The sequence below is a fragment of the Megalobrama amblycephala genome, linkage group LG19, assembly GCF_018812025.1.
Source record: "Megalobrama amblycephala isolate DHTTF-2021 linkage group LG19, ASM1881202v1, whole genome shotgun sequence".
Taxonomy (NCBI): Eukaryota; Metazoa; Chordata; class Actinopteri; order Cypriniformes; family Xenocyprididae; genus Megalobrama; species Megalobrama amblycephala.
In genome coordinates, this window is record NC_063062.1 from 13,691,530 (window position 1) to 13,705,237 (window position 13,708).

The following is a 13,708-nucleotide window of genomic DNA, read 5'->3' on the forward strand; positions in this document are numbered from 1 at the left end:
TTGGCCAGAGCCATTGAGCTCGGTAAAGCCTCAGTTTCCTTATAATCTCTAACCGTTTCTCCTCTTAATCTTCATATTGCTTCAAAATATAGCATTCTGTGCAGAATTCAAATGGGTCGGATACGTTTTCTGGTCTGCGCCAACTCGCGCATATGATCCGCTCTGTGCTCTCGTGTCTTTGGACTGGAGCAGAGTGTGTGCACGTTGCGGCTGTTCGCGTGACTTCATTTGCCCCAATGGAAAGCATATTTACACTGTTTTAATCGTTCCCTATCCCCTATATAGTGCACTATGTGCCATTCACTATGTAAACTAGTAAATGTGTGAACAAGTGATTGATTTCAGCTGCAGCTTCAGCGTCTATTTATAGTGGAGGGGGCGGGACGCTTTAGATTCTAGAAAGCATTTGATTGGACAGAAAATCTGATGAGAGGCTTTATGCTGTGTTCCAGGCAGGTTTTTGAGTGTGTAAGTCACAACTTCAAATCACGAATCATGACTTTCATCACTCCAAACTGCGTAAAAGTGTAAACAAACCAGCATGGCGGACCGTACGGGGCTTATGCTCATTAACAATTATTTCTATCGCCAAAGGTGCTTAGGCTACTCCTTGCTTATTTGAGGGAAACAGAGGAGGAAAACAGAGGAGGAAAACAGCGCATAAGGCAAGAGAAGCTGTTATACCTTTTATTTTACCATGCACTTGCATAAACACCGCATCCATAGGGGCTGCCATTGTTGTTTCGCGGGCTATGTGACATCAGAACCCGTAACTGGGAGTACATCGATCTAGTACAAGTTCACGGGTGGGAAGTCACGGCTTTGACTGCTGTTCCAGTACACTTTCACGGGTAGAAGGTTGGAAAAACACGGGTTACGGTTTGCCTGGAACGCGGCATTAGTGCAACGTGATGTCATCAAAATCATTGATCCGTATTAGCGAAAGTGACAGACTTTAAGTTTTGAGCACTTATATCTTCTAAATACGACTTTTGTCATTGTTTTGGAGCACATTATCTTATAGATAAGAGTAAGGCTAATATATTCATATTGAAAGCCAAAAAACTTACATTTTGATTTCATCGCAACACTGTTGTTGCGGGCTGTTTTTCATGTCCACGAGTTGAAGCAACCCCAAATAATATGATATTTAGCACCTGGAATGCAAATTTTATCAGTGGAACCCCGCAAAAACGTGTATTTTACCCCCCTAAACACCCCCCTACATTTTTACTGGGGACCCCTGGCAACCCTGGAGTGGAGCATTTGAGTCGCGCCACTAGTGCGTAGAACACAAAACTGATGGGAACTCCGGTGGAGAACAGTGGTTGGATCTATAACTTTCAGATGACACACAGCTTATATCTGTGCCAAAAAAACCCAACCAAACAAACAACAACAACATACATGAAAACCCGCAATACATGGTAGACACACGCATTTGTGCAGCAGAGCGGCTCTCTGTATGATGTGGCAGACAACTAGCTGTCCAGCCCGGTTCCGTTCACACAGTGCGGGTTTTCCGAGAATGCGTTTGTGAGTCCTGAAAATGTCACATTCATAAATAACTGAACTTTGTGTGAACGTAATCGTATTTATGCTGCCTTCACGTGCTAATTATCATAAATACAAGTTTCCCAGTTAAAAATTGGACATGAATGCCCTCTCAAGTCGTATTTACCTCTGGGAAGTTCGGGGATAATTTTGATATCCAAGTTCCTGAGTTGGGCGTGTCATAAACTTTAAACATGGCGGAGGGGCGAACGATTGCTGCTGTGAACCATGCTAAAGACTAGAAGGGATACAGCTACGGCCACTGGACATTTTAATGTTTATTTATTTTATTTAATAACTGTATTTGCAGTATTATATGGACGACGCACCTTCACTCTCTTCCAGTGTAGTAACTGAAGCCGCCAGTGTTCCAATATTGCGTTGACATCTTGAGTCTGGAGTCTGCGCATAGTTAAGTTGGAGCCGGAGACTGCGCAGTAGTGAGCACGAAGTGGACATTTTGAGAACAACCAAAGACTATAGAATAACACAAGACATGTCACTCGTATTGTTTTGAATGGGAGAAAGTGTAACGGTCAATATGGCGGAATAAGTCCCGCCTTTAAAATAAGAGCCAATCGCCGACCTGTAAAGTCATCGCGTCACTGCAGCGGCCGTTAGAAGCACCGGTTTCTATAGAAACAGTCAGACACGCGCCTCCGAAATGAGGCACAAGAGACGCGCATTTAGGTCTGCGCATGCGCATAAGCTTGAACCAGCCTAAAAAATACTGTTTTTTTGTCATGATTTGAGCGTTTGGAAAAAAAATGTATGAGACAGTTGTTGTCAGATTTCATTGGTGATTTCAAATATGAAATTTAATCGAAAGCTTGGCAAAAAGCTTTGGAGAATTTGATGTTTCCCCATTCAAAGAGATAGGAGCTGCATGATGCCCAGGATGCCCGAGAGGCGTTTCAAAGATGGCCGCCGAGTGAAATGACTTGTCTTAAAGGGACTTTGGAACAACTCATTATGTCAGTGTGAAATAAACTGTTATGGAAGTGTAGAAATTAAAGTTAAAGCTCCAATCTCCTCGCAAAGATCCAGAAAAAAAGTCTGTTGGCTTCTCAGTGACTACTGCACTCAGAGAAGCTGTCAATCTCAGCTGTCAATCATGACTTCTCACCCCCGTTTTTATAGTATCAATAACTAACTAAAACCAAACTTATTTAAAGAAGGAACACTTGAACTAACATCAGCGTGATAAAAACTACCTAAAATGACAGAAACCGTCTTTGAAAAAAAAATGTAAAGTTTAAATTGATTGTTTAGTCTTGAGTCCCATTACATTTTGTGGAGAGGTCCAGCCACCTGGGGGTGATCGAGACGCTTTAGCTTTACTTTTCAGGACTCGTGTGGTACTCTTGCTAGGTATTCTTTATTATTTTTTCCAGCTATATCACCTTGTCTTGTTGTTAAAGTAGTACATATTTAGCCTCAATAATCATTTGGAGCGTATTGTATGTTTTATACACTGCGAAAATAGCTTGTATTTGACCGAAATTCCAGAATCAGCAAGGTGACTATAGATAGCTTGTTGAATGTTTATATGGTTGTCAATAATTTACCACTTGAATGCGACAAGCTCGTAATCACAAGTGGGAAGTAGGAAAATTCCGATATCACGTAAAGGCAGCATACCCAGATCTGTAAGACGTCTGTTAAAGATCACTTCATCTGGAAAGCATCTGCTGTTTACAACCATCTGATAGACGTCTTTAAGATGTCAGTTTTACATACATTCTAAACAATAAACATCTTAAAGACATCTTCTAAACGTCTATTTGACATCTGACAGGATACGTCCTATAGACGTATTGCAGATGAGCAAACACTCTAAAAAATACATCTTCCAGACGTAAACACATCAAATAGACGTCTCAGAGATGTACGTGTGCTATCAGGGATAAGGACTCAAATACGGGACTGACAACCGTATTGTGCTGCTGTGATTGTGGTCACTGACTTACATTGTATATAGACAAAAAATACAATGGAAGTCAATGGGAAACTGTTTGGTTACCAACATTCTTCAAAATATCTTCTTTTGTGTTCCACAGAAGAAATAAATGCATCCAGATTTGGAACAACACAAGGGTGAGTAAATTATGACAGAAGTTTCATTCATTGGGTGGTTTTCATTTTTGGGTGGTTTGTCTCTTTAAGCTGCATTTTCCAAAAACCTTGTTCATTTCATTTGTGAGATTTTTTTTTTTTTTTTAGCTATTCTTAGGAACCACAGTGTCACAAAATGTTGCTGTTTCTATATATGTTGCAACAGATAGCCTATTAAAATTTACCGAAAGGAAGCAGAGTAATAGTTAGCGTTCTTGCAATTAAAACGCCCACATAAACATAACACATTACGAGCAATAAAACCATGGCGCATCCCCATAACTCTTTAAACTGCTACTGGATTACCATATATCATCAGCACACCAGAGTACACAGACAACATCGATAAGTATTCTAGCTGCCTTACTACAACACAAGCCAAAAGGGCCGTGTTATATTGGATTGCCAATAAACTGAGTTACACTGATTTTCAAAACATTTTTGTTCATATTCTCTGTACAAACATACAGAATTCATGATTTCAAGAAAAATGTTACATAGTAATGCAAAAATGGTTGTTCTCATTCCAATGTTGAGAGTATACTTATATGTAGGTTCTGAGCAGGATTCAGCTGTGTTGGGAGGTAATCTCTGTCTTGCTAACTGAAGGTGTGTCTGTGTTTACAGAGGCATCTGTGACGCATGAAATATTAATATCTGGAAGAGGCAGAGGAATAAAAAATGCCATCCAAAGTGAGAACGAGAGATTTACACACATTCTGCTGGAGAGCCCTCAGATATACTTGTAAAAAGTAGCTATGTTTTATAGTATAAAGCAGGGAAAAATTCCATTTACTTTCAACTAGTTGACCAGCACCTTTTATTTATGTAATAGCAATAGTTTTATTTATATAATGTATAGAATATACTGGTATGTAGAAAATAATTGTGTTGACAGACAGAAAAAGTTTTCTTTCAGACACCTTCAACAATGTGAAATCATTTTTTAAAAAGACAATTAATATGTTTTTTAATTTTCTTTGTTTGAAGTGAGCACAGCTTAAAATGAGTGAGCGATCAGCAATATATAATAAGATTTCAAAATAAAAGGAGAAAACACTCTTCTTTTTTTTAAACATGCGATTCATAAAATTCATCTGCCAAGCAAATTATAACAACCTCCAAATATTGTATATATAGTGGCCAAAGATTATAAATAAGGGAGGCATTAATGAAAACTATGTAGCAAGGAGTGATGTACACATAAAATCTGTACATATTAGCCCTTACTATATTATTCAAACATGTTTTCATTAGATTGTACTACATTCACTGGCTATGACAATAGTGGAATTTGACTTATAACAAAGAAAAGAATGTGTTGATAGTCAGTTTACGACACAAAAGCAAAATTTGAGGCATAAGTGGCAATCCTCCCCTATTACATTTTTTTTCAGACTAAATAAATGGCTTTTGCCCTCCTTAATAAGTTCACCGCATTGGCAAACATGATTGATTGCCAATTAAGCCTAAAAATTAAACATAAATCACATTGACTGAAGAATCCGCTGAGCGGAGCGAAAGCTGATCTGGGGAAAAACCTCCCTTGCTTTACACACAAAGTCATGTATCCACAGAAATACATTGTATGCTCATATTTATGGTGATAATCATTCACTATATGATCTAATTGATGTTAATAAGTTCACCTCCATTGATTTGCCTCATCTGTTAATTATGCACTTAATGATAATGTGTTTCATATAATATATTCATTAAAATAAGCTCGTTTACAGCATATCGGTCATATTTACAATATATTTCCATCATGAAGTGAATTTTTAAGCTAATCCATCATTTTGTGTGTTATTACAAATACATATATCTGAAAAAATAAAAAAGTAGCTATGAGGAATGTATAATGTAAGACTATACAATATATACACATTACTCTGACCAACATCAAATGAACAGCAGTTCCATACAGATACAGACTAATACAAAAACACCTCGAAGCATAATGCTGTGCTATTTGAATCAATGAACCCGTCAATAATTATTTGGGTTGAAACCGTCACCCAAAGACATTCAGACTACAGACAACAAAGTCTGACAAGTCTGTTTCCAGGCAAAGCCTTTAGGTGAGCCGTGTTGCTTAGATTAATTTTTATTAGGTGTAATCCTTAAACTTAATCCTCTCAGGATCCTACAAAAGAAGATTACACTACAGAGTGAAATAACATTTTTTAAGGGCTCTTTACATTGCTTTCATACTCATAGCTCATCAATGTGATTTCAGTATATCTTACTTAATATACCTTATATTAAGTAAGGTATATTAAGCACAATCATGGCACAAGTCAAATGTCCATAGGAGGACCAAAATGACTCCAGGGCTGATGACGAAAGACATTTCCAAACATTCACACCCCTTCATCCTTCGATTAGTCCTCATCAGCCCTGGAGTCATTTTGGTCCTCCTATGGACATTTGAATTGTGCCATGATTGTGCTTAAAATTAATTTTGCTATTTTAAAGCTAGGGTAGGCAATTTTGGAGAGGCTAGCACTAGCAAGCTACGATCCCACTCCCTCCCTTCAGAGCGCTCTCCAAAGCCACGCCTCCTCCAAAACATATGAGCGCACACAGAGTCTGCAAAGTGTCACGAGAGACGGCGTAAAATTACGGTCACCCTGATTTTGCCAAGTAAGACATGTTCCTGGATCAACATATTTTGTTGATCCTGGAACAACATTCCAGTCTGAAAATTTTGTCTTAAAGGATTAGTTCACTTTCAAAAAAAATGTTCCTGATAATTTAATCACCCCCATGTCATCCAAGATGTTCATGTCTTTCCTTCTTCAGTCGAAAAGAAATTAACGAAATTAATTTCGATGAAAACATTCCAGGATTATTCACCTTATAGTGGACTTCAATGGCCTCCAAATGGTTGAAGGTCAAAATTACAGTTTCAGTGCAGCTACAAAGGGCTTTAAATGATACTAGACAAGGAATAAGGGTCTTATCTAGTGAAACGATTGGTCATTTTCTAAAAAATGTAAATGTATATGCTTTATATAAACATACATATACATTTATACATTTGTATTTTTTTTAGAAAATGACCAATCGTTTCGCTAGATAAGACCCTTATTCCTCGTTTGGTATGGTTTAAAGCCCTTTGAAGCTGCACTGAAACTGTAATTTTAACCTTCAACCGTTTGAAGTCCACTATAAGGTGAATAATCCTGGAATGTTTTCATCTAAAACCTTAATTTCTTTTCGACTGAAGAAAGACTTGAACATCTTGGATGACATGGGGGTGAGTAAATTATCAGGAAAATTTTATATGAAAGTGAACTAATCCTTTAACCCTATTCCTACCCCTAAACTTAACTCATCCCTAAAATCAGAGGGGAAAGATAGGTGAATAACATTGATGTAGAAGCATGTAACCCTGGTTGCAAGCCTAAACTTGACATACACGCTAAACTTGCCCCTCAAATCTGATTGGTTGATTGGAATGTTGTTCCACGATCAACAAAGATGTTGATCCAGGAACATGTCTTACTAGCCAAAATCACGGTGACTGTGAAATTACATAGATATAAAAGCTTTTATTGACACCAGGCCCACTGAACGACTCATCCCGGAATGTGCCTATCTTAGGTGAAACGTCTCCTCCGCAGAAGAAATCAACGCCTACTTCATCATTGCAATGTTAGCCCCGCCCACTGGCGTCTGATGAGGAGAGAAGAGTGATACAGGACTAAAAATAACCTTATCTTCCAAAGTCTCCTAATGCTAGGAATATGGTTATTTATTTTCAACAATGTGAATGGTTCGGTACATTTCACGGTGGATTCTAAATGTAATGCGAACAGGGTGCGAGGAGGTATGTTGACAGAAAGGTAGGACATCCTATTATTACATTCGGACTGAATTTGGACATTTTTTGGTCCTGAGACTTCCACAGAAGATATATGTACATTTTTTAATATTTAGACCTTCTACTATTAATTGCTATCAGGATGTGAAGACAGTTTCAACCAGTATTATAAAAAGAGTTGAAAAACATTGCCTACCCTAGCTTTAAAGGGTTAGTTCACCCTAAAATGAAATTTCTGTCATTAATTACTCGCCCTAATGCCGTCCCAAACCTGTAAGACCTTTGTTTGTCTTCGGAACACAAATTAAGATTTTTTTGATGAAATCCAAGGGTATCTCATCCACACATAGGCAGCAACATCATTGCACCTTTTGAGGTCCAGAAAAGTAGTAAAGACATCGTTAAAACTGCCAGAGCCGGCCAATACTGTGTGGATCAGATAACCTCAGATTTCATCAAAAATATCTTAATTTGTGTTCCAAAGACAAACGAAGATCTTACAGGTTTGGGATGACATGAGGGTGAGTAATTAATGACAGAAATTCCATTTTTGGGTGAACTAACCCTTTAAGATTTTAAGATTTTTTTTTGGTCATAATTAAACAATAAATAAATAAATAACAAAAGTAAGCGTTTTGGACCTGAAAACGTGTCCTTTGTGTGGAAACGACATTCTTTTTGTTTTGAACAGCTTCATTTGAAGCATAAAATGAATCTTATAGTACTACACGAGATCTGTATGAAAATGTCAGAACAAAAGCAGTCAGTATCGTTGTCTATATGTGCTGAATATTTGAACTCTGAGGTGAGTCTTGAGATGTGATTATATCCATGGAAACAGTAGTAGCACAGGCAAACAGAAGGTCAGAAAGGTCAGACTTTTATGACTAGCGCGTCCCTTTAACGACTCCTGATTGGTCTCATCGGGGCTTTGGGAATCAGAGGCAGCTGCTGATTGGCTACGACTGGAGCACATCTCATACAGGTTTCCAGAAAACTGCATCTTTTTGGACTCTTGTCTCAGAGACTCCCACACCGTAGCAGCCTCCTCAGGGCAGCCGGCCATGGCCACATTTGCACAGTCATGAAAATCATCCCAGGATCTGCAACAGACATAAGCTTAAGGTTAAATGTTCTGAATAATTAATACCTAATCTAGAAGCTAATGAGCGAGAATTTGATAAAAATAAACCTGAAACATCCCTTATGTAGCTACAGTTTAAAATAAAGGACAAGGTAGCACTGCAGTGAGATATGGGGCTTTTTAATCTGACATAAACCTACTTAGTGTCAGGCTATGAATTTAAGATATTTATATATTACATTTAGACACTTCATACCTAATATCAAGTATTAAGCACTATATTTGTTTTTTATATTAAAAAAACACCTCTGCAACCAAAAATAACATATAGATTCAATACTCTAAAATGATCAATATTAGAAATGTCTATAATTAATAAATTACATGCAATAGTAACTAATGTTTATTTTAATTAAGCAAGGATTTCAGGATTTGATAAATCTTTAGAGATTTTTGGAGCATAAATAATGACGAAAAGGTAAAACACCAGAGCGCAAAATATATTTTTATAAGAGCAAAAAGGTTGATGCAAGGATATGCAATATTTTCATCAACAACAACAACAACAACAAAAAATCTGTCTTTTTTTTTTTTTTCAATAAAAGCATTCTGTGATGGAAATGATTGTGGTGGAAATTAAAAATTTAATATTTTATGTACCCTAAAAACAAACTGTTTTTCATAATTAGACAAAATTACAGCCTAATTTGAGATGAATAAAAATATTCTGTTCACAAGTAAAGGTTGATTTTTCATCGTTTTCTGTACAGATCTCATATTTCATCTTAGGCATGCTCTTCACTGTTGTCTCCTTGGTAACCAAGCACACTAATTTTTGATAAACCTTCATGTCAAAATTATTGATTGACGGTAGAAATAACTGAAGAACAGTAAATCGTTATCGCCTAAATAAATTTTAAACTGATTTATGATTATTTTACAATTCATTAAATCATCATAGTTTTAAAAATTGGATTTTTTTGCAATATTAATATTTTTATGATGGATTTTTTTTATATTTTAACCTTGAAAGTCTGGGTCTGGAACAAGAGAAAAACAATCTACCCACAAAAAAGGCATTTGAAAAGTAGCAGAAATGAATGATAAAGACAAAAAGTAAAAGTTCCCAAGAGTTTCACAAGTTTAAATATGTCCTTCAGATAATAAAAAGAACAAAAAATCTGTTAGTTTTAATAAAACTTAACCCCAGGGGTATAAAAGTTTCCACTAAAGAAACACCCTTTTATGTTAAAACCCACAGAGTGAAGCACTGTTACCTATTAAACAGTTGATGTATTGTGTGCAGTTCATAGTGGAAGTCTGTCCTTCAACACCACAAATGTCTTTCACCACCAATTCCTTTCTTAAACATCCCTCTCAGATCTCTGAGAGAGGAGCAGTCTTGGCCTAAACCTGACACTTTGCAGTCTGGTGGGAGAGTGAAGATCCCCTGACAAACGATCAGACACACTTGCTGCGAACCTGCGTGCGAACGTGTACTTGTGCGAGAGCGTGCGTACCTGTGTTTACGCATGTGTGCATGCGATCAGTGAGCTCAGTGGCAGGATTAATTGGTACCTGGAGGAATAACGCTTAAATAGCTGTGTTAAAGAAAGCACCCTCCTCATTGCCTGTTTGTGTATGCCTTGAATGCTAAACGCAGGACCGTATAATGCTGTCGCGTGGATCATGATTCATTCAGTAAGTGGTGTAAACGGGCGAAGTGTAACAGATTGAGTCTGACTGGAGGATATACAGGAGGCTGTTCTTTAACAACATCATGCTGCTACACAATGAATACTTAAAGAGTTCCTGCAGCTACAGGGTGTGACATAATATAAAGTCATATCATAGATGCGTGATCTATGGAGGGGCAGAGGGAATGAGACAGACGGGGAAATAGAGAGAGACCTAGTCTTTAATTAGAATATCCAGCACTTGGGAGGAGGAGAAAGATGAGTGAGCAGAGGAAGAAATGGAGAAAAGAGTGGAAGGGAGCAACCGAAAATGAGATGAAAGGCAATGTAGGGAGTTAGAGAATGAATGAGGTGTCATATCAGTGAACTGTGATACTCTATATCACATTCTCCCTGTGACAACACAATGAACGGCGTACAGCAAATACTCCTGTGGTGTGAGAGCGAGGCATTTTATGTGGCTGTACAGAGAAGTAAATGTGTTGGTGGGTCATTGGTGTTCAGCTTGACCTTTTGACCTCTGTAACTTTAAAAAAAAAAATGAATGTGTGTGTGTGTGTGTGTATATATACAGTACAGTCCAAAAGTTTGGAACCACTAAGATTTTTAATGTTTTTAAAAGAAGTTTCGTCTGCTCACCAAGGCTACATTTATTGAATTAAAAATACAGTAAAAAACAGTAATATTGTGAAATATTATTACAATTTAAAATAACTGTTTTCTATTTGAATATATTTCACAAAGTAATTTATTCCTGTGATGGCAAAGCTGAATTTTCAGCATCATTACTCCAGTCTTCAGTGTCACATGATCCTTCAGAAATCATTCTAATATGCTGATCTGCTGCTCAAGAAACATTTAATGTGTACAATTGTACAAAATATTTGTGTACAATATTTTTTTTTCAGGATTATTTGATGAATAGAAAGTTCAAAAGAACAGTGTTTATCTGAAATCTAATCTTTTGTAACATTATAAATGTCTTTACTGCCACTTTTGATTGATTTAATGCATCCTTGCTGAATAAAAGTATTCATTTCTTTAATTTCTTTTCAAAAAAATAAAAATAAAAATTCTTACTGACCCCAAACTTTTGAACGGTAGTGTATAATGCTACAGAAGCTTTGTATTTCAGATAAATGCTGTTCTTTTGAACTTTCTATTCATCAAGGAATCCTGAAAAAAAAGCACACAACTGTTTTCAACATTGAAAATAATCATAAATGTTTATTGAGCAGCAAATCAGCATATTAGAATGATTTCTGAAGGATCATGTGACACTGAAGACTGGAGTAACGATGCTGAAAATTCAGCTTTGCATCACAGGAATAAATTACTTTGTCAAATATATTTAAATAGTACACAGTTATTTTAAATTGTAATAATATTTCACAATATTACTGTTTTTTACTGTATTTTTAATTAAATAAATGTAGCCTTGGTGAGCAGACGAAACTTCTTTTAAAAACATTAAAAATCTTAGTGGTTCCAAATTTTTGGACTGTACTGTATATATATATACTGCAAAAATGTTACAGTAAAAACCTTTTAATTGGTTAACAGTAAGTTCTTGAACTATATATGGAGAAAAACGGTAACCTTATTTTGTGTCATTTTACAGTAAAATACTGTTAAATGTACCATTTTTTTAAGTAAAAAGAACAAATCATCTTATAATTTACAGCGAAAAGCTATTACATTTACATTTTATGTTTTTAATTATGTTTCCTTTAGTTTTTTGTTATCAGTTATGCACATTAGGGTTTTATATTAAATCTTTTGTTGTTAAATAAATGTTTATTGCATTATTTTAGTGTCGTGTGTTATCATGATGGTGTTTTGTGTTTGTGTGCATGTCACTGTGTGCACCTTCTATATATTTCCCTCAACCTATGGAAAAGCTACTTGTGATGAACTTATTACGGTGGACGTCAGTATATGAATTGAATTTACCGGTTTAAGATTAAGTAATTTATGTTTTGTAAATTACAATTTGTACAATTACAAACTGTAAAATTTACAGGTTGTTTTGTAGACATGTTTACATTTTTAGTATATTTTTACTGAATTATTCTTTCAGGAGAAGCACATACAGTACAGTCCAAAAGTTTGGAACCACTAAGATTTTTAATGTTTTTAAAAGAAGTTTCGTCTGCTCACCAAGGCTACATTTATTTAATTAAAAATACAGTAAAAAACAGTAATATTGTGAAATATTATTACAATTTAAAATAACTGTGTACTATTTAAATATATTTGACAAAGTAATTTATTCCTGTGATGCAAAGCTGAATTTTCAGCATCGTTACTCCAGTCTTCAGTGTCACATGATCCTTCAGAAATCATTCTAATATGCTGATTTGCTGCTCAATAAACATTTATGATTATTTTCAATGTTGAAAACAGTTGTGTACTTTTTTTTCAGGATTCCTTGATGAATAGAAAGTTCAAAAGAACAGCATTTATCTGAAATACAAAGCTTCTGTAGCATTATACACTACCGTTCAAAAGTTTGGGGTCAGTAAGAATTTTTATTTTTATTTTTTTGAAAAGAAATTAAAGAAATGAATACTTTTATTCAGCAAGGATGCATTAAATCAATCAAAAGTGGCAGTAAAGACATTTATAATGTTACAAAAGATTAGATTTCAGATAAACACTGTTCTTTTGAACTTTCTATTCATCAAATAATCCTGAAAAAAAATATTGTACACAAATATTTTGTACAATTGTACACATTAAATGTTTCTTGAGCAGCAGATCAGCATATTAGAATGATTTCTGAAGGATCATGTGACACTGAAGACTGGAGTAACGATGCTGAAAATTCAGCTTTGCATCACAGGAATAAATTACTTTGTGAAATATATTCAAATAGAAAACAGTTATTTTAAATTGTAATAATATTTCACAATATTACTGTTTTTTACTGTATTTTTAATTAAATAAATGTAGCCTTGGTGAGCAGACGAAACTTCTTTTAAAAACATTAAAAATCTTAGTGGTTCCAAACTTTTGGACTGTACTGTACAAAGTTTGGCTATTCCGCAGTCTGCTTTAACTTTTGACCAACAAAAAGAGTTAATATTGTTACAAATGGAACATGAGAAAATAAAGCAGAGATCTGTCACAGCTGCCTTTTTCCCTGTATAAAGGACATTTTTTACAGGGGGAAAAAAGAAGAAGAATTTTTTAACAGTGTATATATATATATATATATATATATATATATATATATATATATATATATAAAGGTATGCCAGACTTTCAGAAATATGCTCTGGTGTCACAATGGGAAGAAAATAAACAGAATGGGACCTAATATGATGGAAATAAAGAGCTAAAAGTTGCCTTTGAGAGTTAGTTATAATTCATGAAACTACAAAACACCACAGAATTGATCAAATCCATTATTAATACTAAAACATG

At 35.5% G+C, this 13,708-nt stretch overlaps 1 protein-coding gene across 1 annotated transcript in view; it reads right to left on the bottom strand.

Moving 5' to 3' along the window:
- Positions 1-8,007: 8,007 nt before the first annotated feature.
- nrn1la (neuritin 1-like a) overlaps positions 8,008-13,708 on the bottom strand; it is a 45,567-nt gene continuing 39,866 nt past the window's right edge. Inside the window, exon 3 of the mRNA XM_048169195.1 lies at positions 8,008-8,601. Coding sequence (XP_048025152.1) covers positions 8,322-8,601 — 280 coding nt within the window. The 3' untranslated portion in view covers positions 8,008-8,321. The remainder of the gene's footprint in view (positions 8,602-13,708) is intronic.